General features: G+C 41.3%; 2 protein-coding genes across 7 annotated transcripts in view; both read left to right on the top strand.

Annotated features, from left to right (window-relative positions):
- Positions 1-19,845, top strand: part of hipk3b (homeodomain interacting protein kinase 3b) — a 42,295-nt gene extending 22,450 nt beyond the window's left edge. For both annotated transcript variants that reach the window (XM_067591201.1, XM_067591210.1), the window contains exons 3-16: positions 1,439-1,562; positions 7,463-7,582; positions 7,876-7,962; positions 8,507-8,691; positions 8,787-8,946; positions 10,350-10,473; positions 10,608-10,729; positions 10,922-11,046; positions 11,371-11,538; positions 11,648-11,974; positions 12,077-12,223; positions 12,339-12,598; positions 13,881-14,020; positions 14,844-19,845. In XM_067591201.1, the coding sequence (XP_067447302.1) occupies positions 1,439-1,562; positions 7,463-7,582; positions 7,876-7,962; positions 8,507-8,691; positions 8,787-8,946; positions 10,350-10,473; positions 10,608-10,729; positions 10,922-11,046; positions 11,371-11,538; positions 11,648-11,974; positions 12,077-12,223; positions 12,339-12,598; positions 13,881-14,020; positions 14,844-15,314 (2,560 nt within the window). In that variant the 3' untranslated portion in view covers positions 15,315-19,845. The remainder of the gene's footprint in view (positions 1-1,438; positions 1,563-7,462; positions 7,583-7,875; positions 7,963-8,506; positions 8,692-8,786; positions 8,947-10,349; positions 10,474-10,607; positions 10,730-10,921; positions 11,047-11,370; positions 11,539-11,647; positions 11,975-12,076; positions 12,224-12,338; positions 12,599-13,880; positions 14,021-14,843) is intronic.
- Positions 19,846-20,953: 1,108 nt separating this feature from the next.
- Positions 20,954-25,606, top strand: part of kiaa1549lb (KIAA1549-like b) — a 69,470-nt gene continuing 64,817 nt past the window's right edge. The window contains exon 1 of one of the 5 annotated variants that reach the window (XM_067591190.1): positions 20,954-21,797. In XM_067591190.1, the coding sequence (XP_067447291.1) occupies positions 21,569-21,797 (229 nt within the window). In that variant the 5' untranslated portion in view covers positions 20,954-21,568. The remainder of the gene's footprint in view (positions 21,798-25,606) is intronic. The other 4 variants (XM_067591173.1, XM_067591164.1, XM_067591155.1 and 1 more) reach the window with 4 other exon arrangements.

Below are 25,606 nucleotides of genomic sequence, written 5' to 3'. Positions count from 1 at the left end.
GTCACTTCTCTTGAAATCCCACCCCTGGTCTTTCTTTAGATTATTTCAGTCCTCCGCATTCTCTCATGTTGTTAAATAGTTTGTTGGGTGTGTATCTCGTGTATATGCTGAGCGGAAGTGAAATGATATCTCTTAGACACTTGGGTCCTCTCTGACTTCATTTTAGTGCTGAGTTATTCTGAGCATTGCTGTCATCAAGGAAGGCAATAAAGACATATTTACTATTGCAATAACTTTCACATTATCTCAATATATTTATATTGATACACAGTAATATCAACAATAATGTTTATTTATCCCTCAGGGCCAGTTGCTGTATAATATAAGTGATGTAAGGAATGGAAAAGTCTTAACATACATCACTCATCATTTTAGTCAATTCACAGGATGATTATTTTTCCAGCCTGATCTGATTATCACTCTCAAGACATTCATCTTCAAAGGCAGCGTCTTGACTTGTCTAATAGGTGTTTACTGTTAGTCTGTGTGCTAGATACTCATTGTGTCTTATTTTAGTGAGCTTTGAGGCCACTTGTATCAGAGAAAAGAGCACAGGCTGCTTCATGCTATCAGTGCACTGTCACAGTTTATAGGCTTTGTGGTGTGTCCTAAACACTGAGTTCTTGACAGTTGTCAGCGTGTCTTACCTATATTGGTGCTGACAGGCCTGCGTCACCACCAGCCACTCCTGTGACGTGGTATTATGGTGCTACCATGGAGTTAGATGCAGCAACACTGAGACAGCACGTACATGGAGAAGTAGTGACTGTGCTGCTTATTTTCTATGAGCCTAGAGGAGATACAACAGCCTGTCAAAGCTCTGATCCCAGCCTGGCTGACCTGCTAACCCACTGGCTCAGCCTGCTGACGCTCGGCTACTCTAGAGCACGAACAACACCGGCTTGCAAGTCACTTGGCACTGTTACACATGTACCATGCAAACCCGCCTGACTGGCCAGCATCAGGAATTCCATGACATTGCTAATTATGTGCATTCATTTCCTACAGACAGCACTTGCCTAAAAAGCAAAAAAGCAGCAGTGAAATTGAGAAAAAATCGTTATAAATTGCATTTGGTGCATGAATTGACTGTATAGCTTCTAATAATATGTATAAATATCAATGTTGCAGTTAAATCTGAACAATTTGAGCCCTGCAACACAAGAAACTATTTTTTTTCTAAAGTTGAGCAGGTTAGGAGTAGTAGCAGTACTAATCTATTTTCCAAAGAAATTAGTGTTTAGTGGATGATTTATGACACTGTAGTGTTTGTTTGTGCAGTCTGTGTTTCCTTTCGTAAAGATGGCATAAAAAATATTTATTTGACCATTATTGTATGAGATGTTCTTTCTAAGTATATCATTGTTTGATATTTTCCAAGTAAATGTTGTTAATGTAAACTAACAGATGTGTTGTTTTTTTTTTATATCTTCCACAGGGCTCCAGAGATTATTTTGGGATTGCCGTTTTGTGAAGCCATAGACATGTGGTCACTAGGCTGTGTGATAGCTGAACTTTTTCTGGGCTGGCCACTTTACCCTGGGGCCCTGGAGTACGACCAGGTAAACAACCAGCTTCTCACCACCCACTCTTTAGCTGCTGTTGGTTCTCTACTTACAGTTTCGGGGGGAGTTTCCTCCTCTCCATCTCTCCTATGTTCCTCCTTTCACGTTCTCATGCAACTCATTCCACCATCTCCTCTTACTTCTACTTTCAGTTTCTATGACTCAGTCTCACTGTTTTCTTCTGGTGCTCATTTCGTTGGCCTTCCTTCAATTTAAGTTACACTACCTATATGTCTGTCTGGGCAGCATTACACCCTCTGTTTCCACCCAACCATTTATTTCCTGATCTCTACTTGGACCCTCATTTCTTCTTTCTTTTCTCCTTCTTTTTTCATTGTACAGCAAACTCCTTCCAATCAAGACAGCCCACAGAGTAGTGGGATCAGGGTGTTTTGTTTTTGAGTTTGCATTCAATCTAGCTTTCTATTACAGGCTTACCTTCAGGTTAATGACTCAGACATGGCTCCTGCTGTTGACATCTGTTGGATATGTGATCCATGGCTACTTAAGTCTAAATCTCCCAAAAGAGGTGTTGCAAAGAGTCAACTGGGAAGAGAACTGGGCTCAAGAAGCTCAAAAAGGCAGACAGGAACATTCAGCTGCAGAGTCTAAGACATATGGCTTGAAGCTAGGGCAAGAATGCAACATGGTCACAGTGTGTACAGTTGGAAAAATCTGTTATTTTAATCTGTGTGAGATCTAGGCCTAATGCCGTCTTAAGGGTACTGAAGGGATTTTCTGTAAGAGGAAGGCCTAGATAGGAGGGAGAGGAAACTTTTTGAGGTTTAGGGGAAGAAAAAAAGTTCTGCGTGATCAAATGCAGGAAGAAAGATGGTGATTGATTGTGTGAGTGAAGAAAGAGACAGAAGGCTCAACCGACTTACAGTAACAAATTGGTGTACAAAGTTGGTTCCTTGGTGACGTGCCTGCCATGAGGATTGTATCAGCTGGTGTCTGTGAGAGTGAGCAGAAAAGCATATTCTTGTGATTCATGGCTTATCTGTAAGGAGCTGTTGGATGCCTGCCCCTCCCAGTGGACCCCTGACAGTGTCTTCCTGAGACTAGACTGATCTGGGCTTATGTTGAGCGGCTTTCCCTGCCCCGGAGCTCTATCTACTCAAGCCTGCCAACAGAGTCTCATTCAGATCAGATCTTGCACTGTCCCATGCAGCACCCTACATTACAACACTCAGCCCTTCTGCACACTGCACTCATACCAAAGTATTTTTATGGCCCAGCATCATTTTTCACTCTCTCTAGCACCAAGACAGGAGAGATCACTCAACACCTCCGAAAGAGATTTGACTTGAACGCAGCAGCTCTAGTCTAAATATGATGAATGTCTTTTTGCAGGAGCCAGTCAGCATGTCCCAAAGCTGCTTTAGAGATATCTGGGGGGCGTCTCCTCAATTTAGTAAGGGGGCTGCTTAGAGCTGATGAGAAGGATCAGATGGGCTGATGAGGGTGGATAGGATAAAGTTGGCATAGATAAGATGAGAGAGAATGAAATAAGTAGCAAGATAACAGGTGAGAAGGAACCTGTGGAATGTATTTATCAGATAGAGATCAAAACCTACTGTGTGTAAATGAGGCTTAAATTGAATTCAAATACAGTGTAGACACTGTGGCGGTGGTTTGTGGCAGAGGGTGTGATTAATTCCTGGATAGAAAGAAAAGAATTCATTGTTTTAGATTTCAGCTTGTTGGATCTTGCATTTCTCATGTTGCTGTCTATTATTGTCTGCTGATCAAAATACCTTCAGTGAATGTTAAGCTCTGGATGTTCTCTGGGATGTCTGAACTTAACCACCCTGGCCCGTTTTAGCAGAATGGTTACGTAGTTAGTGGGAAGTACATCCTGGTGGATCCCTGGTCTAGTCTCCACGCCTTTTGAGAAATAAGCTGCTTTCATAAGACAATCACCTCTTTATGTAAATAAATGGCAATTCAACATGTATTCTCACCACAGTAATAATCAGATCAGCTGTTCCCCTCCTTATCTTTATTTTAAATTTGAATGAATGTCCAGCAAAATGCTTTAGATATAATTTGCATATAAGCAAAAAGGAATGAAAAGGAATGAACTTAACATCCTAATAGAATTATTGTGCTGTGTCTTACATAATAAAATCGGCAGCAAATTCTCTACCTAATAAATGATGAAATTGATAAGAACGTTTAATTGGAGATTGACCAGAAGAGACAGTGAGAGCATCCCCCTCACTAACAATGACCATTAATTAAGACTTAAATGGCAAAGTAAAAATCCATCATTGATGCAGACCGTGAGAGGAAAGAAAAGTCTTCTTTCTTGATATGTTTGAACTTTCTTACTCACTGCTGTTTCCCAGCAGTGGAACCACTTCCTTTCAGCACCAAATATCACATGACCAAAAATACTATAAACACTGATTCTGTGCGTGTTTTGATGGGAGCTGTTCTGTGACTGATGTGGGCCATGACCCCAGCCCCACATAGGAAAGCCAAGCCTGCCCACTGGTATGTAAGGTTCTCCATTTGGTCATGAAATTTCCCAATAGAGGGGAAAACCAGTCCGTGCATGGACACAGTACTGATGAGAAAACCTTCATGAGTATTATGTAGTATTCTTGTACTTTTCTCTCTCTCGTTATTCTCATAACGAGATGAAGCATGCACACTTAAAATGTCGTCATCATTTTTTAAAGCCTTTCAGAGAAATGGCATCAAGATCACAAACTCAGAATCAAATTTTTAGGCATTTTTATGCTCACGTGCCTATAAAACATATTTATAAGCTTGTAAATTTGTATCGCCTGAAATAGATGGCCAACAGACTTTATGTCAGTAAACAGCTAGGCAGCTGACTGCTGGTGTGAGATGTCATCCAGGGGCCACAGGGTGATCTGGCTGGGCTCACTGAGCCGCTACTACCCCCTTCTTCTCCCTTTTCTTCTTATCTTTCTGCATGGGGTCTTGTTCCATCCCACACAGCATATTGTATTTATAACTCTGACTCCTCCTCCTCCTGCCCTCTTGCTCTCCCCTCTCCTTACCTCATCCCCCAGTCACACCACCTTTTATTTCACTAGTACAGCAGGAGGCTGCTCACCCCTTTGATGTGACAAATCTCACGATTCAGCCAGCGTCTCATTATGAGTGGCTATGATTACCTAAGGCGCTGAGGTCTTGGGAATTAATCCATTCCCTATATTTTTATCTTGTTGATTTTCTTTTTTTATACCCCTTATTCCCTCCATTTGTTGTTTTCTCAGGCACTGTCTTAGTGGTGCAACCACAGAAGTCTCTGTATATAATTGCAGAGACCAAAGTAGTACTGGCCTGGCTTTTTCCCCTTTTGGCCTAGCTGGCAGCCTGGAGGAGCAATAAGAATAAGAGGATGTAGGCAGCGTCAGTGGCAGCAAAAAGGATTGGGGTTAGTGGAAGTTAGTAGCGTCAAGGTTCTAGGGGGAATTTCCTTCCCTACAAGCTGGTACAGAATGTACCCCAATGTCACAAATGTGGAAGGGAATCTTTGTACACTGGGTATGTAGGAGGGTGTGGGGACGTTATTCTGCGCTGAGATGCACTTTTCTTTGTTACAGTGAGGAATGGCATTGAAAAGCATATTTTATTGTTATCTGGACTGTCATAAAGTAAAGGCTGCCTGTGCTTCCTATCTGCTCTGCAGCAGGCCCGGGCTCGCTAGATAGTTGTTTTGTGAAGCAGTAGCTTTGCACCAGTGATCTCACTGGGTTGTGAGATCTCTGCAGAGGCACGCCTTCCAGGAAAAATAAGGGTTTTCCCGTCACAAGAATTTTCCCACCCACACACTGGCTGTGTTGTCTTTTTGTGTCTGAAGCTGTTTACATGATGTTGCTGAACTGCAGCAAAGCTACATTATAGACATGAAAGGAGGGAAATTTAGTCAGTGTACTTTTTAGAAAGTTCATTGGAATTGACAGTGTCACTAATGTCTGGCTGCATTATGAATGTCACCATGGCATGAGTGAGAAAAATGAAAGAGAGATTGTGGTTGACATAAATCAGCATTTATTGGACTGACGGACTGAGACATTCCAAAACGGAGAAATGAACAGTGAAACTGTTGTGTTAGATATTAGTGTTCCTCAAGACAAGCAAGAGGATCTCCACCATCGCACGCAAACACATATAAGCTAACGCTCAAGCATCACAGTGGCCAGAGAGAGCAACATGATCAACACATTAAAACTTCCAACTAAAACATTCACAGTGTCTGTAATGTACTATTCTGATGTGAAGCTCTTCATGTAGCTGGTGTAAAGGTGTGAAACATACATGTTTGTCTGCCTTACAGCCATTTAGATTCCTTTAATCTATAATGTTAGTCTAGTGATTTGAAACAAAGGTGCTTTGGGATGCAGTACTTTTACGCTACATTTGAAAATGTGCGTCTTCATGATCCTCACCTCTAGTTGTGGGTGATACGGCCTTGATTCAACTATAATTGTAATAATGTAATTTCAGCAGGTGTGGTCAGACTGGTACAGCCAGCTCCTATATTCAGTCTATGATTAATGGCATATTCACAGAATGGTTTAGAGAGGCAGACAAAAGCACAGGTGTGGCTCTGTGCTCTCCTTTAAAATAACTCTGGTCAGGAGTCATTAATGAAAATGGACCTGCTGTAGTGACATTAGTCAGCTCAATACTCAAGTTAAAACTAGCTTCAACTCAGTGCAGACCGTATTGGGTAAAACATGTGTCCAGCTGGAGGTTACTAAACTAACTCCAGCCTGTTGTTCCACTGGCAGTGGTGACTCTTTGCTCCCACATCCCCTCCTGTCTGTGACTGACTGCACAGTTTATACTCTTCCTAACTTGGAAAAACTCTAAATCACCACACTGTGAACATACAATGTCAGGATCGATCAATCATTGTCACCTGAGCCGAGTCAGATCCTGACGCGACTTGTCTGGCATCTGTATGCAATAGATGACGGACTATGTTGGTCTTTTTCTCTGAAAGTTCATATTATCAAACCACTTCCACACTACTGAAGTTGTTTAATTTTTGAAGCTTCTCCAGAGCAGAGCTAGTAGCAACATTACATTTGCTTTCAACCATGTGTGTTGCTGCTGCACATAATCATGATGTGAATATGTCACAATACCATGAATATTGTGATGTAACATTTTTATCACATTAAGATTGATACCAGTATTATCATGGGAATATCATACGAATATCATATGACACACGCGTGCTTACCATTCTCCCAATGTGTTTCTCTTTGCTCTCTCTGTGCTTCTTAGCAGTGCTGAATCTCTAATGGTTGCTCTCCATAATACTTGGGTGCGACTGACGTCAGCCAGGCTTCTCACTGGTCTTCTCTCATAAACCTGTGTGTGACACACTCGCCCCACAGCATCTGACTGACAAGCATCATTACCCAGCAAAACATTTGGCATCGAGAGCGCAGAAACCTTGTTATCAGAGATTACATGCAAAGACCCTGACACCTTTCAGGGATCATGAACACAAGCCACACATCAGTACAGGAATATTTGGGTTTAGCCATTTCTCAGGAATGTATCATCTTCAAGGTCTCTGCAGCCGTCCCCCACTATGAGCACAATCCACATGCAACAACTCTAACGCTAAGGGGCTTTATAGAGTGATGTCACTGTGATCAAGCTTGTAAATGATCATAAGCGCATAAAAGACTGTCAATAAAGTGCTGAGAGAATGTGTTGTTTATGGGGATGATGGAGAAATTAACCATAGCAGTGTAAAAACAGCATTCATTATTGAAGTGACATGTTCAGAATGAAGATACAATTGGTAATTTAATATAAAATGGTAATACTGAAGCCTAAGATTTTTGTTGTCTTCTGTTAATTTTTTTTTTCTCTTCCTCCCTCCTGTCCAACAGATTCGCTACATTTCTCAGACACAAGGTTTGCCAGGGGAACATTTGTTGAATGCAGGGACAAAGACAGCACGGTTCTTTTGCAGAGAGTCTGACTCACCTTACGCAGCATGGAGACTAAAGGTAAGGAGTATTTTTACACAACTCAAATAAATTGCAAATTGGCTTATATCCACTTATTTAAAACAACAAAAGTCTGTCTTGTTTTGCTTTACTAAAAACTAATGGTGAAAATCATAGGCCAGCTCTAACTCAATTAACAAATATATCTTTTTCCTGTAGGGTTAACCTTTTGCCAGATAAATTCTAATCAAAGATCTAGTCCTAAGAAAAACTACTGCTGCTAGTCACATTGATACACATACTGTGTATCAGCATATACTACACAATCACTAAACCTTTTTCTCTCCTTGTAGTCAACAGATGAGCATGAGACAGAGACGGGGATGAAATCAAAGGAAGCAAGGAAGTACATCTTCAGCTGTTTGGATGACATAGTGCACGTATGTTCAGCTGTTCTGACTAAATGTTCTTAATAGGAAGTTCAACATCAAATGTTAAGAGGATGTAGGCTACTAGGTCATGACCAGAGGAAGTACGCACGTACTACACACCTACAGCTGCATGAACAGAATAGAGAATACATATCTTACTACTGAGAAAAAAGAGAGATTGCTTTTAATCTAGACTTCCTTTCAGTGAAACACTAAATGTAAATTAAGAAATGGTGGTTCAGATCTCACTCGTCATTCTCTGTATAAACAGACCACAGGGGGAAACTCCCAGGCAACTATCAATGCTTGCTCATCTCTGTACTTGTTTAAGTCAAAGGAAATTCTTAGAAATTCATGTCGATTAGTAATTGTTTGTCATTCTTAGGAAATAGGTATCATGTATTAACAATCATTTGATGATGCAAACGGAAAGTGAAATGTAATGTAAGATTTCTGCTTTTTTTCTTTTAATGCTATGTTATTGTTTTGATGTTGTTTTGAACAGTTATTTTGACATATTTTGTAGTTTCAATGGTAAATGTGTGCACCCCAGGTGAACTTGGTGATGAATCTGGAAGGTAGTGACTTGCTAGCGGAGAAGGCAGACCGTCGGGAGTTTGTTGGCCTGCTGAAGAAGATGTTATTGATTGATGCAGAGGAGAGGATTGCCCCTGCTGAAGCTCTCAGCCACCCCTTTGTGACAATGCAACACCTGCTCGACTTTCCCCACAGCAACCAGTGAGTCTGCTTCACCCGCTTCACTTCTGCAGACATGTTTTCAGTTTGAACTTCCTACATATCTTGACCTCTCCATGTCACTCTTTTGCCTGTAGTGTGAAGTCATGTTTCCACATCATGGATGTTTGCTGGACTCGTCCCAGTGCGTATGAGGCGGTCAACAGAAATAAAGGCCCTTTCGTCAGACCTGTGACCACAACCGCTGCTGCTTCAGTCAACCACCCCTTTAGCAAGATAACTGGTGTCCACACGCAAGTAAGTGATTCAGGATGTGTTTACATGATGATCTGCTGCATAATCTTTTTTTATTACACTTGTACACAATTATAATTACATCAGGAAATTAAAACATTTGAAAACAAAGGAACCAACCAATTAACAAGAAGACAGGTTTTCATATTAATCACATGATGCATTTTGTTGTCTTTTGAGCTGGAAGTGTAAAAAAATATCAGAATATCTTAGTGTCAGAATAATCACAGATGGTAAAGGTTATTGACATGCAACGTGTTGTTCGGTTCATCTGCTCCTTTGAAGACTGATCATGTTGACAATTTTCTTGCCTTTATTGCCTCCGTGTATGCCCATCTTATTGTGTCTCAGCTCTGCTGTCATGGCAACAAAATCATGTCATGTTGCTGAGGTCATGGCAACAGTGCAAATCAGTGTTGTTGCCGAGGAGAAAAAGGAGCTGACCCTTTTTTTGGCATTGGATCTTCATAATGCAAATTATCTCAAGGTGCTTTCGAAATCCACCATAATGAGTAATGTATTAAGAAACATGAAAATGCAAACCAATGTCACAGTACTTGTAACACTGCAATTCTGACTATATATGTGTTTCATCAGTGCAGCTGTAAGACTGATATGAGGAAGCTCTCTCATTCCTATTCAGTTTTGAAATCTAATGAAAGTATATCAAGCCTTGCACGAAAAAGTCAGCCATAATTTTTGTTTTTGTGGAGTAATACAGTTAAAAATCTTTTCTGTCCAGGAGAACTTTATAGGAAAATGTTGTGGCTTTTTAGCATTATCTCCTGAAAGGCTGCTTTGTGTTTACCAACATGGGTATGGGGACTGGACTACATGCAGAGGCTGCAGCAGAACAATATAGGCCTAGTTCTCGTTATTCAATAAATGTGATTATAGCTAGCATGAGAGCAGCATGAGTAGTGAAGCACAGGCACATGCTCGACTGTTCTTTGTTTATCCCTGGGGCTTGTCTCAAAGAGTAACTTCAACATTGTTAGAGGGCCTGTTAGTTATCCAGATTTAAAAAGTTAACATTATAAATCCTAGATATACCAGGAATGGTGACTCATTTTTTCCATAGAGATGATTGGAGAGCAGGTAGGCCTTGAATACCTTTTGGTCCTGTCCCCTAAAATTCACTTCCTCTCAAGCAGATCAGCCATGTCTTATAGGTTACTATAGTGATCTATCACAGGTGAGCCAAGTGAGCCACACTTAGATTATACCTAAAGTTAATTCACCAACCCACGTCTGATCTATTAGCATGAGACAAGCTCCTGGGCTTTGTGTGGCTGTGACTCAGACTGCTCTTGACAGAGATGTCGCCATCTACTGGCTCTTAAATGCCACTGTTGATAATGTCATACTGAGGAAAAGTTAAGTCAAATCTCGTTTTCCTTTTGTAGGGGTTAGCCCCATCTGCCCCATCAGTGATGCATCCTGGCATACCGTTGCAGACCGGAAGTGGTCAGTTTGGATGCAACGATTCATTTCAGCAGGCACTCATCTTATGTCCCCCAACCATTCAAGGTAGGATGTGTAAATCTTTATACTTATTATTTTATCTTGTCTGTGAATCCATATTTCACTTGTTTGTTTTTCTTTCTGGTGGTTCAACTAAATATCGTGAAGTCTAATGTTTTCTTGTCCTTTTGTCCTCACAGGAATACCCACCAACACAGCTAAACCAGCAGGCTACTCTGTTCGAATGGAGGCGTCTGTGCCCCTGGTCACTCAAGCACCCCCAATCCAGCCCATACAAATCAGACCTGGAGTCATCACGCAGGTAAGGGGGTAGAATACACAGGAATAATGAAAACTGATTGCAGCTGATTTAAAAAAAAAACCCAAAAAAACACTCTAATATGCTTTTGTATGTAAATGAAAATGTATGCTGTTTGAAGTTGTTCTTCTGATGAGAGGATCATTAAGAGGAAATCAGTAGATATGACGTTTTTGCACCTCTGCACTTCAACAGGCCTGGTCAAACCGAGCTCAGCAGATCTTGGTGCCCACTTGGCAGCAGGTGACATCAGTGCCCCCACCACCAACCACTTTGGCGTCTGACACTGTGGCGGGCTCACAGAGATTGGGCGACTGGGGGTAAGCAATTTGTTTGCCTGTTTCAGGTGGTTAAAGCACAATTTTTTTTTGATGCATTATGTGTATCCTTTAATGATATATGTATTTATAGTTTTAATGTACAGTATTTTATAAAACATATACTAGTAGTGCGTTATTATCTTTAGTTGCTATGCACACCCTTGGGAAGGGCTGTACTGCTCTGATACAGAATGCTTGCTCCCCTGAATATTAATGATCGATGAGTCATACGTGTCCTCTGGGACCAGTGACTGAGACCGTTTAGTCAGTAATGGTGCTAAAGGCTTTTGGCTCAATTTGCAATGTTCTGTTTTCTTAATGCAGGAAAGTGCGTACCCATGGTAACCATTACAGCTCCATGATTGCCCACCCTCAGCCATTCTTAACCAACCAAATGACCATGTCCACCCACCAGCCAATCAACATAGGCATTGCACATGTGGTGTGGCCGCAGCCAGCTGCCAACAAGAGAGCTAAGCCTTGTGGAAACAGGTATGACGCGTGGGTTTTGCCTTATGTGCCTTATGAACATTAACAAACGCATTGACATGTAGTAAAAGATGTTTTCCCTTGCTGAATGTGACATATTTTTCTTCCATAGGGGCAGCAACTTTTCCCAAAACACAAACATCCAAAATTTAGCATGCCAGTCCCCAAAGATGGCCGATACAGCAAAGAATGTGGAGGAGGTAGAGGAGGAGGAAGCCAGATGCCCAGAAGAAGGGCATGCTGCTAGAGAAGAGCAAGGAACAGAGCAGGTAGAGGAAGATGATGAGAACTGCTGTAAAGTGCAGCCAGACTGTGAGCTTTCAGTTTCACAGGAGCAGCGGCAGGCCATGGTGATCTCTGACCTAGCTAGCCCGACTGTTAGCGTCATCAGTATAAGCAGTGACGAGGAGGACAGCGCACAAAGACACTCAATGGGGGAGTGAGTACAAACCACCAGGTTCCTTCTAACAATATTTCTAGCTCAGTTGTAAAATATTTGTGTCTTATTGGTTCCTTTTTATGTGTGTCTCTCTGCACACAGGTGTAAGGGTAGCGCAGATTGTGAAGCGTGTCAGAGCACCGTCAGTATGGAGAGAGTCTGTTCCCTCAGCAGCCCAGACAGCACGCTCAGCACCAGCTCTTCAGCCTCAGCCCAGTCCAGCACATCACCCTGCAAACACCCCAACAGGTATGCTCAAGACAGACGATTCAAACAAAGCTCACATAAATGTTTTGTTTCGGTTGGCATCAGCTGTCGCAACAACAGTGAATAACGTTCTTCCTCGTCGGTTGCCCTCTTGCAGTATGTCAGATGATGAACAGGAGAGTGGTTGTGACACAGTGGACAGCTCGCCTGCCTCACACGCCTCCGGCCACAGCAACAGTCGCTTCACAGAGCGACGCTACATGGCAAATGGCAACCAGAACTGCGAGCCCCGTGTCGCATGCGTCGCCCCAGAGACAGAGCCCAGCAAGCCAACAGTGCGTACTGTTGTGGTGCCTCCAATGAGGGTGCAGAACAACAACATCAACCATGCAGTCATGGAAACACCTGGCAACACAGGTAATACTGGACTCATACAGGGGATCTAACACACTAGTAAATGCATTCAGTATGTTCCATTTTGGTCTGACCTAATTATGTATAGTATATTAGGTGTCAAGCATGTTGAGTGAAATCCATGCTTTTTTTGTATAGTTAAAAACTGCTGGAAGTGACAGTGACCAGTAGAGTATTAAACCCAGGTTCCCTCTAAACCTAAATTATTGTTTTGAGGACACTTTTTCTTCTGCACACCCAGTTGTTATTTGTCTGGGATACACTCTTGACAGGTATTAGCCACTCAGAGGTGCAAGAGTAGGTCATGCTTGCTCAAAGATCCAGTCACCACTGCTGCTGTCTGCCCCACAGGTCACACGGCCTGGGATTATGCTGTTTTAGTAGGCCACAGAGGTTCTCACAGGTGATTATGGGTGACCTGTCCTGATGTAACTGCTCTGATCTCTGGAGCAGATTTGTTTGCTGTCCTTACTCTGGCCTCAGACTGACTCTGAGAGCCCTCTGTATCTGTGTGGATGTGCATTTCATAAAGCTACATAAGACATGCGAATCTGCCCGAAAATATTTTATGTCCTGAAAAGAATATTCAAAGCATGGATGTCAACCAGAGAACTGTTGGTTTTTTTTTTTGTTTTTTCTGGTTATCAGAAAAGAATAAATGCTTGATGAATGTTTCTTTCAGGTTTTAAAAATGGGGTTTTGCATGCCACATGTAGGTTTTATAACAGCTGTGGTCAGTGAGACGTCGTTCGTTTAAGAGCCCCCTTTTTGTAGGTCTTTTGAAGTGGAGGGCTAGCTGTAAATCCGTAGAGAAAATCAGATGGAGTCATATCGCCTTTCCCGTCAACAGCATCTCCCTCCCTCAAACCCGCAACCAAAGCCCCACATAAAAGGGCACAGCTTGCTATTCTAGTGCTACCAGGTATATTTATAGATGAGGGTCTGACCCCACTATAAGCTCTATGAACAAGCTTAGTTACAAACTCCTCTCAGATCCCCCAAACATGTCTATTTATAATCATCTAGATCATATTCAGAGGACAGATGCCGCTATGTTTAAAGATTTGGAACTGATCAAACACAGCTGAAGTCACTGACGAGCCTAAAAAGCCTCCTGCCACAAATGTTTTGATTTCTGTTATAGATTAAGGTTCAATTGTAGTTGGATCATATCTCTGGTTTCATCTTTTTTTTTCCCTTTCATTTACTTTGTGAAATTGATATTGGTGCACCAAACTGTCACACACCTTAACATGTGTCTTTCTTCTCTCCTCTCCTCGCCCAGTCTTAGAGTCTTCATGCCAGTCCAAAGGGCGAGGCATTCCTGGGCGACAACATCACCACTCCACTCCCCTCCTCAACCGGCCGCAGAAGATCACCCCTGCATTCCAGCCCCAGCAACAGCAGCCCATAGGCTTTGGGCAGGTGAGCACTTGTAGTCCTGTACATCATGTACTACACAATCACACTCACATGTAAACAAGTTGTAGAGGGATTTAGCAGCAGTGGAGACATTGGGTTTCATTATCAAGCGGGATATATGAAAACAGGTTGCAGGGATAAAATCACGCTTCCCGCCAGCACAACACCCGGGTTTAGTTACTGGCAGAAGTGGTTTTACCAGTGATTGTGTTCCAGGGTCTGGGCCATGTGCCACATAATACGATTTGCAGTGTTTGCGGGTAGAAAGTCCCATTTTATAACATGAAGTCATTGTAACTGGCATCTTTCCCTTTCTGGAAAGTGAATCAGTAAAGAAGTTGGCAGATTGTACCAGAAAATCCAATTTCTGAAGTGACTAAAGTGGTTGTGACTACACTCTGTGCATTTAGGTGATAAAGAGCATAACATTTGAATTGCAAATATCTCCTTTTCATAGCAGAGCAGCAGCCAAGACCACACTTCACACTGTAAATGGAACTTAATTCATCTGCCACAGTAGCTTTTGCAACTAACAAATCTACCAGCTATGCTTAGAATTACTCACAGGTGGTGGGTTATGTATTTCCACTCTGTTCAAAGCATGAATGCTTTTTACCATAATAATGCTGACTTACTGTAGTCCCAATAAGATGAAGAGAATTACTGGAATATTTTAATGTTATACACACAGACAAAGATGAGGTGCCTGTCATGACGCTGTTAATGGCTGTCATTTGAAAACATGGAAACAGCAGCATCTAGTGGCTCATAAAGACAAACTGTGCTGATGAAAACTGATAAGACACATTGTTTTTCTCTCCTTCAGGTCCAACATTTCGGTTCCTGCCACCAGGAGTGGAATGGCAACTTTGCCCACCGGAGACCACAGGCGTATATCCCTCCCACCATGCATGGGCACACATTCACCCTGTCCCACAGCAGCCCAAACCATTCTACGGGCCCCCACCCCCACCTTGGGGGCCACCCACACTCCCAGCCCACCTTACTCTCCTACCCCCCTTCTGGTCCTCTGGTCACGGCTGCACCCGTGGCTCACCTCCTGGCCTCCCCTGGGTCCTCACGCCCCGTCCTCCAGCCCACCTACAGCATCTCCCACCCGGCAGGCATCGTGCATCAGGTCACAGTGGGCATCAACCACCGGCTGTTGCCCTCCCCCACCTTGCACCCGCAGGGCCAATTCAAGCCCCTCTTTCCCCCGCATTCCTACATCGCCTCGCCCGCCTACGCCAGTTTCCCTCTCAGCCCCACCAAAATAAACCAGTACCCCTACATCTGAGCATCGGTGTACAGGTACCCTTCACACCACCTGAGGGCTAAGTGAACAGGGCGAATTCTATCTTAAACCACAAACAACATGGTTTTCATTTCCAAAAACCATGGCACAACCACAGAGAAAGCAAGCTATTTTTTGAATCATGTAGACTTGGGTGTAATTGAACTTCAAGCTTTAAAAAAAAAAAAAAAAAGAGTTTCAATGGTGGAGATGATTTGGGCAAAATTAAGAAGTAAATAATGTATGAATGATTGAATGAAAGAATGAATGAGTAGTTAAACTCACACTTAATGTGTTTTGCACATTTGATATATCTTTGCATTGGATCTTCTACGAATACTCCTCAAAACAGGTAAATAATTGGGGTGATGTTGAATAGTTAGACTTTGCACCCCTAATCCCAGCTATTTTTCTATATTGCCTTCTTACATGTGCAAGACACATCCATATTTGTAAAGCCATCCCAGTCTCTAGCTCTAGATTGACAGATGCACATGTTGTCCACAGTGTATGTTGTACTGCGTTTGAAGTATTTGTACCTTTTCGGTGTCTTTTGGTGTTAGCAATGTCAAGTCAATTAACCGATTTTAAATAGGGTTGTTCCTCACGCTGCATGTGGTCTTGCATGAGCAAAAATGTAAACGGAAAGATGCATAGACGTTGCTCTTATTGTTTGTGTCACAAGACTCGCTGCATTGTATAACTGTCCCCAGCCATAGTGCCTTACATATTTGAGGTTGTTAATGTTACTACTTATATATGACTATATACATGAATATTAATGTACTGGACTGCAGCACTTGAAATTCCAATCAGTCGATGCATCCTATGTGTGAGTATATATATGCACATGTATATGTCCATGCATAGCCTGCATGGATGTGATGTATTGCGGATAGCGGTGCTTATTTTTGGAGTCAGTGTATATTTCAGTGTGTAGTGAGTTAGTTTTCTGTTCTTTCAAGAAGAACAGCATGCTTTGCTGTTGCGAATGCTTGCTGTTTCATTAATTTTTTTTTTCTCCCTTCCCGAATGAACTAGTGTACAAAGTGCAAGTACTGAGTATTGCTTAATATTTGATAATCACTTTCTATTTAGTGAAACTCTTATTACTAACAGTATTTGTACTGTTTGATGAAACTGCAATACAATCTAAATAGTCGATTTTTTTTTTTTTTTTTTTTTTTTCCTCGTCTTCGTATTTTCATTTTGAGTGTTTTCACTTTGTTTCTTAGATGTTTAGAAGTGTGGTGGGCATGGCTTTGATTAGGTAAGGAAAAAATGCAAATTAATTCATGGTATGGAATCTTCTAAGCCTGAGCAAACCATGCAGTATTCAATATACACACATATATGGACATATATTATAGAGCTAGACTATTTAGTACAGATGCTTGATAAGGTGTGAGTTAATTGTGTGCAATTCTCTCATTTATGCATGTGTGACAAATTTAACTTTTTCCCTTTACATTATACCCTTTGTTAAAGGCTTAAGGCTTATCGATGTCAACAGCTTATTTTATACATTCCGTCAGGGAGGATATATACATACATATATATAAATATATATGGTGGTATCACCAGTCTATATATATCTATATATCTATATATCTATATATATATAGATATATATATATGTATGTATGTATATATGCTGTGTGTGCATTTTTCTGTTAATTTTACTAGTTATGTGTGTTTTTGTCTTTATTTTCAAATGAAGTTGCTTGTGCAGCACCAAAGACTGTAATTCATTTCCTGAGCAAGGTAGCTATTCTGTTTGCATAGACCTCAGTTATACTGTAGTTGTAGAATGGGGTTAAATTAAAACAAACAAAAAAATTGTATTTAAAAACGGCCGAGGTTTTGTCTAGCTTATTGGGCAATTAATAAGTCGTATCATTTCTTTCTTGAATGTATCATAGATAAGCTGCTATATGATGATTGCCACTTCGATAGCTGTGAAATTAGGTGATTTCTCTGAGTTTAAACCTAGCGTTGCTATTTTTGTATAGGTCCCTAATTATCTGAAATAGAAGTGGTTTTGATTTTTGTGTTTTGTGTTCATATTTGGAGTGTCATTGTAACTACTGTATTGCTGATGATGAACATTAGTTGCATTTGTTGTTTCTCGGGGTGTGTGTTTTTGCATCAGTATTTTATCCTTATTAACCTTTTGGGCTCATCACTGCATATAAATGATGTATCGATGTAACTTAATTTTTTTGTATGTTTTCATATTGACGTTTTGTACACATTTAAAGCTGTAGCTTGCAGGATTGATTTAACTTTTTCATTGTACGTACACGGTGTACTACCAGAACTCTTTCGCGTGTTACAGGAGCACTGTGAGATGCCAGAAAAGAAAAAAAAATCATTGTGTTCATCGAAACGCTTCTGTAACGTTTCCACCAATCACACTCGCCACTAAGCACTCATACAGTTAGTTAGGCTTGTAAGGGTTCGGGTGATAAGACTGTGTGTCCAAAAATAAATTAAGCCCAATGTTTTTGTTCCAGAATAATGTTTTACAACTTGTTTTAATGTCAAATTGATTTGAACTAATATTTATTGCAACCTTTTTATCTGTTCAATGTTATATCTGATTAGAATATCAGTTTCACAAGTTGTTATTCTAAACTGCCTTGTGTTCGAATCGCTCTCCCCTTTTTATGAGTGTCTCATATCAAAATGATGTTTTGTCAATGCAAAACTGTGGCCATTGTTATGTGTTTCCTTACTGAAATTGAGACAGTGTGAGCAGCACTGCGTATGTGCCTTGAGATTCAGAAAACGAAGAGTTCAAGATGGTGATTCCTCACCACATATTTGAGGAGGAAGGCATAGAATCCAATAACATTACCATGTAGAGTAGACAGACTTTTAACGGCCACTTGACCTGGAGAAAAAAAAAAAGAAATCACACAAAATAGGACTTTATCACGGTGTCATTCCAGGAACCTGTACTCCTCTGATCAGCTTGTAGAAACGACAGAGGGATGTACATGGCAGTGGTTTTCCTTGTTTCAGATAGCCGCCGCCAAAGCCTCTCTGTGATAACACACACAGTAAATCACACACACACACACACACACACACATACACACTTACACTTTGAATGATATGACACTCGACGATCTTTGGATAGTCACTCTGGCTGAACAGCAGATGCAATACTTTACATTGTGCGGTCATTGCACCACCAAGTGTTCTTAGATAATCTCCATGCTTTACATTACCTTGCATGTACACCTAAGTTGCTTCACTTTGTTTGCCTAGAAGCCGTCTGCTCAGAGCAGCTTTTCCATCATACAAGTTGAGGCTGAGTGGGAGCAGTTAGCACTGGCAGCAACCAGAGCACAGTTGACAGCACTGGCTTTTTAAAATCAGAGGAGCCACACTTTATGTCCACGAATAGTCTTTCTGGATGTTTATTCTGTGTCCTGATTGGGGAAACTACTTTGTTCAAGGAGATTATTATGGTTTCTCTGCACAGTCAGTCAAGAGTGCAATACTCCACATTTAAACACTGACATTAATATGGTTGTATGTTTTTGATATCTTTTTTTTTCTTCTTACCTGTATGCTTTACGGATCATACTCTAGTGTCATTTTGGGAAAGAAAGCATATGACGACAAGGCATGAACTTGGCAGATTAGTGCTTGAAAATAGTTCCCCAATAATAAGCATGTGAAATGTAATCTGTGTTTTGATTCCTCCAAAGGTATTCACCAGCAATGCGCCTGCATTAACTCTCCCATACTTGTTAAGGAAAAGAATGGATGCAAGAGGAGAGAAATCTTAAAACTGTTTTTGATTTTCCACACGATTGACACCTTGGTTTATGGATAATTTTTTTTTTTTTTTTTTTTTTTTGAGGATTCATGTAACATTTAACAGATAAAACAGTCATTTGTAAAATTACTTCTATTAAAGTAATGACTTTGATATCGAAAAAAAATCTTCTGCTGCGGTATTATCCTTTAGAGATGTTAATTCAGGGTCTGTATTAGTCTAAATGTGCTACTGTGTTACTCTTTGATTTGATTTGATGAGGTTTGTTTTACTTAAGTTCTTATTTTCTGGTCATCTGTATCAATTTAAAGAGTTAATTCACACTGCAAGTTATGGAATCATCTGTTTAGATTGCTCATCAAATAGACTTGATTATGAAATCTGAACTGTTACTGTTTTAATACCTGTAGATTTTTTGTGGCTTTGTTTTTTTTTTTTTTTCATTTTTGTTTCATTTGCTTTTTTATTTTGTGCTACACTAGTTTGCCATGTAGCAATTGCACTGTGCAATATTTACAGTATGAGGACTGGGAAAACTAACTCTATGGATGTGATGTCTCTTTACAGTTTGCGATAGTGTTTCCTCTCTAGTTCTCAGTGATTTAGGTGTGACCAAGCCTTCTCTACTTTGTCACATTAAGCGGGTTTTCCAGGTGACTCTTTTGGTGAGTGTCAAAATAAGACTTTATGGTGTATTATTGTTAAGATTCACTTTGAATTAAAAAAAATCTATTGATGCAACTCCTTTTGACTGTCCTTCCATCATTTGGGTGCCTTTCTTGTTTCAAACACATGCATGGACACTGATAACTTCTGACAACACTGCAACTTGTGTGCTATATTATCAAACTGGTTTTCCAAACTGGAATCTCCAGAAAGTTTTACATGCCTCTTAGTAACATGAGTAAGTCGACAACTAACTCTCATTTTCATTATATGATGACATCTTCAAATTCCTTGTTTTGTCCGCCCAACAATGCAAAACATTTAATTTTAAATGATACTAAACAGAGAAAAGAAGCAAATCCTTACATTTTGACCACTGGAACCAGATAATGTTTGGTATCTTTGTTCAATAAATTGAATTAAAAACTTAATCTATTACCAAAATTAATGTAGATTCATTTTCTGTCAATTAACTAACTGATTAATAAACAAGTGTTCCATGTCTCAGCATGAGTAATATGGACAAGAAGCAAGGCCCTAGACCCTCAGGGGTCACCATGTTGCAATTAGTTTATGGTAGTTTGATTAATTGTACTGTATGAATTGAAATGATAGGAGCTGTCACATGACACCTGTTTTCTTTGTGTTTATATGGTACAGTTTCTTAAATAAATTTGTGCTTAAACAAGTTAGAAACAAATTGATTACTAATTACAAACTGGTAAATTCAGGATGCTCAGACAGTGAGGTCACCCAGACCAGAAGTCCTTCAAGTGCCCAGAAAAACAAAACAACCTTTTTAACATCTCCAATTCTGGACAAACTATTTGCTGATGAAGCTCATGTGATATGACCAGAGGCTCCAGAATTGTGTTCCCAAATGAGTGATATGGGCTGGCACTTCACTGTTCACCATGGTTTCATATAAAATACTTGTCATCATTATTAAATAGTAATTTAATAACTTGCACATCAAGAGACACGATTTTTCAAATAGGTTTTTGTAATGAACTCTTGTTAAGTGGGATCTGTCTGACTTTTTATCCCGGGGTTTCACACCACAGAGTTTTTCTGGGTCTGTGCTGACATCTTGTGGAAATGAAGAGGTACAACAGCCACCGTTGTATCCACATAAATGAGACACTCAGGTAGCAATTACTCTAGCCTCTAGGACAGATATGAGCTACATACCTGTTAGTAGATGTAAAGGTAAACTATAAAGTCATGTGGATTTTTTTCATATTAACCCACAATATTAGTACACAAGGTTGTAATCAAAAATGAATCAGCTTCATATGGATCTGTCTAGTTCCATTCACCCAGCAGAGGTCGTCCTGCAGACTGCTCAGCTTTGACTTTCTCCAGACAATTAACAGCACAGAGGCTAATTTGCTCAGTGTGACCAGCGGGGGTGGCAGACTTTAAATCACCAAACCACCTACAATCTTTTCATTTGTGGCTTAACGTCACCTGAGCACACTTAAATGGCTGTCATCAATCCGGAGGACGTCTGAAAACGGCCCGGCAGTTTACCGCCAACAGCTACATGTCAAAGCTTTGGCAAAGTGTGCGCGCCGCCCTGCGCCACGCGGTGATGGGTGGACCGAGCGGAGCGGGGCGATAGGGCGCATTTTTCCCTTCACCGCCGCTTTCTTCTCCCCCCCCCTCCCACCCCCCCTCTTCCAGCCCTGGACACACGACGGACGAGGCCGCGGGACCGCTGTGTCTCCCGTTCAAACACGAGGATTGATCCAATGTATTATTTACGACCGAAACTTCAGCAACTTATCCACTGGATATGGCTCCCGGTTTGAGGAGTGGGCAAACAGGTCATCCTGAGGAGGTGAGAGCCGGCGGAGCGGACCCCGCTGCCGCCGGTGCACGCTCGCCTCGAAGGACGGATACCGGAGGAGAGGGGAGGTGTTTGAGGACCAAGTGGCGAGCCGGTGCAGCGGGGATGCTTGCAAACTGTCTGCTGTCTGCGGGGATGCTTTTACTTCTTGTCCGGTGCGCTTTGGCCGCAGAGGGTAAGCATACTAACACCGAGCTATTTGATCCAAGGAAACACACGCTGATCAGATGCATTATTATGTGTCACATCTTCACATGTGCCTTGCAGTACGTGTAGCTTTTATTGTGAAGAGTTAGAACATATAAGGCGTAAAATGGATCTTTTGTTTCATGCAGGCAGCGTTTTGTAATCCCCGCACATGATTTGCTGCTGGGTGCATGATTCACAGGCTGTCATGGATGGAGCTGTGGTCGGCTATCTTTTTTTTTTTTTTTTTTTTTTGGGAAAGAAAAAAAAACTTATCTGTGGTCCATCACATCACCCCAGGAAGAACCTATAAGCTCTCTGCACATACTGTAACATGCAAGTGCCATATGCGCAGTCAAGGAATATGATCAAATGGCTGTTATACAGGATTAATTCCAGCCCTGACATGATAGGATGTGTGTGTGTGTGTGTTTGTGTGTGTCTATGTGTGTGTGTGTGTGTGCGCGTGAGAGATGGTGTTGATACTGGACTGCAGGGTTTGCTTGCATGTGATGTAACTCTCTCACCCACTAATCTTTCCACCTGAGCCTGAAGCCAGCCAACTCTTTTGTCTCACTGATCAGATTGGACCGCACAGACCTTGCTTCTTCTCTGCAGCTGCACTCAATCTGAGCTATCTCAACCTCAACTTTGCCTCTCATCTCAACTTCTCATCTTTTGCTCTGCATTTCATTCTTTGCATTTCCTTAATCGGGGTTATGAAATATTCTTTTTGTCTGTAATGAGCTGAAGGGGGTTATTCTGGGAATGCAGTGCAGTCATAGGACAGTCAGTGTTTCAGAGCATCTGGGTCAGCACTAATGACACACATACTGTAGCCCACTGTAGGTTTATCTGTCTCTGGCGGCAGGAGAGGCAGCTGGGGTAAGGTTGGCCGACATAGCTGCCCTTCAGCCGTGAACGTTTGAAGAAAAGGCTCAGCTGTAAAAGATTTAGTCTCTGCATGTGCACTGATTTGGCTGCATCACCTGTTTTTTTCCCCCCATATAACTATTTACATCACCTTACTATGGATGGATTTCAAACACTTAAGTCTAAATGTGACATGTGTCCATATATGAAAGCTTTCTGCAAACAGACCAAAACAAGATGTTCTTTGCAAGTGTTAAGTGTGTGTATCTAACAGTCTGCAAACTGTGATGTAGTGGCTGTTGTCTCACCTCTGCTGATGCACTGCTACAGTAGCTGAGTCTCCTCCTACCACCACCCTCCTCCTCCTCCTCCTCGTCCTCCTCCTCCCCCTTCCTCTCACAGTCAGCACATCCATTCTTAAACACAAGCCCAGCAGTAGCAGCAGCACCTGAGCTATACAGTACATATGTGGTGAAAGAGGCAGTTTTTGTATTCAACTATGTCAAATTGTAGGGACAATAACCTGTGCACTTGGGCTCTTTAATGCACAAGAGGAACCTCTTTAATGGCATTAAATGTTGCAGTCTGAGGTCTCTCACACTGATTGACAATGTTCACTGTCTTTTAGTGGTACTGCTGGTGTGAAAAATGAAAAATGTGCTCCAAAATAATTCTGGGTATTCTTATAGTCCATTGTCAATTGTTAATTTGTGATGTAATTCAGCAGACTGGGGAGATGGGGACCTCTTTTCATGACACTCTTGATATATTGTCCACAAGGCCTTCTTCTGATGACTGATTGACTTTGTAACACAATTTGGTTATGGCGTTTCAGGCTGTGTAGTTGGTGTCAGGGGTGGGTAACATGACCATACAATCATATAAATGTATTAACTGTCAGGTATTAACAGTAATTCACTGGATGAACCAAAAACAGACATTCCCGTCTGGTTATCAACAGTTTCTCAATTGATTTTCCAGCAATTAATCGGCTGGTTATTTGCTTGATTAATCAATTAATTGTTTAGTCTATAAAATTAAAGAAAATAGTGTAAAATTTCATATTTTCCTTCTGATTTGTGCATGTGTCCTGTTTTGTCTGACCAACAGTCCAAAACAACAAAGATATTCAATTCACAATGACGTAAAACACAGAAAAGCATCCTAACAATAAAGAAGTTGGAACCAGAGAATATTCGGCATATGTCCTAATCAATTAACCAAATATTTACAGATTAATTTTCTCTTCATTGATTAATCGACTAATCGTTTCAGCTACACTGCTATATCTCCCACCCCTAGTTGATGTCCATAATATTGCACTGGGAAAATATTATTGGACTTTCAAGGTGGTGGAACATGATGTGCTGTATTGCTTTCTATTGTTATTATAGACAACAAATTGTTAATAGCCACTCACAATATTAGCAATACTGTCACGCTACTCCTCCACAATATCTCCTGTCTGGCACCCACTTTCAGTGCCATGTTGGCTGCTCTTACACACTAACCACCAATGTGTTTGTGTGAGTGTGTGTAAGGTTTACTGAATGAAACACATCCTCAATCTCTCCTCACGACTTGCGGCTTCCTCTCTTAATGTGTGGAACCAGTACAACATGTGGTTTCTATGGGAACGCCAATTTTTCATCCAACAATAACCGTTTCCCCCCTTAAACCCACCAACAGTCAGCGTAGTGGAGGACAGTGTTTTGTAATGTTCATGCAGTGAGATTGATCTTTAATTAACTCGCAGGATCTCTTGTCTGGTTTATTGCTTTCTTATTAGCCCAGCTGGGTGAAATTATGCACAGCAGCAGCTCGAGGACAAGCAGAATCAGTGAGCTAAGCGATGGCTTGTTTGGTCCTTCTAGGGCTGCCCCCCGACCAAAGGTTCTCCTAGTCGACTGGTGGTTGTTAGTTCAAGGCATTAGTCGACTAGTCGTCACACGTTTATGATGTTAATTTAACTATTTGAATATATATCTTTTGGGGCTGACAGAAAGTGCTTTGAATTCGAGGACTGAGATAGAGGTTATATGTAACATTGTTATCACTTTTTACAGAGAAATACAAAACTGTAATAATGAGCCTTTAAAATCTAAATTTTACAAGTGCATGCACGAAGCGAGCCGCTTGTTAAAGACAATGCTAACGACAAAACTGGTAATGAATCTGAATGTGACGGAACAACCAGCAAGGAGACTGAACATTTTGTTAATTTATTTCAACACAGTTTCAACACTTGGCTGAAAAATGGGATCAGTGGTGTGCAGAGCTGCCAAAGCACCACCTGGTTGTCCATTCTGAGATGGTACCAAATTGAGATTCAGCCAAACTCACAGACAATCAAACTGCATGCTTCCTGCGATGCTAGTGAAAGGGCATACAGTGCCGTTACCTGTCTGCAAGGAAAGAATAAGGGATGAGGAGTTGTGACAAGTTTGGAGGAAGCTGCAGCAGCTTTTTTTTTTTTTCTTTTTCCTGCGAGTAACCGGCCAATGAGAACTTGGTCGACTAAGACTCTTCTCATCAACTAACAGTTGGGTCGACTATGAGGGGGCAACCCTAGCTCCTTCCACAATCAAATGACGTTGTCCTGACATCAGCTCTGTTTACTCCGACTGCCACAACCCTCCCTTCGCTTATGAGTGCTGACAGCTTGGTTTTGACAGGGGTTAACCTCATAGACCTCTCACTGTATAATGAGATTCTGTCCCTGAGCTGTTGCCAGTCATCACTTTCTGCTTAGGAATTCATTGAAAAGAAGCATGACTGTAAGATTTAAGGCCATTTCCTATTTGCAATGCGTCTGGGGCTTTTACCCATAAAATGACTGTTTTCATGCGTCAATTGACCGGAGAGCTGCACATCACAACACTATCTGTGCTTTGCCTCTTTCAAAATCACCCTCCTACCTGTGTG

The sequence above is a fragment of the Thunnus thynnus genome, chromosome 1 (assembly GCF_963924715.1).
Source record: "Thunnus thynnus chromosome 1, fThuThy2.1, whole genome shotgun sequence".
Classification (NCBI taxonomy): Eukaryota; Metazoa; Chordata; class Actinopteri; order Scombriformes; family Scombridae; genus Thunnus; species Thunnus thynnus.
This window is presented reverse-complemented; position numbering and strand designations above follow the sequence as displayed.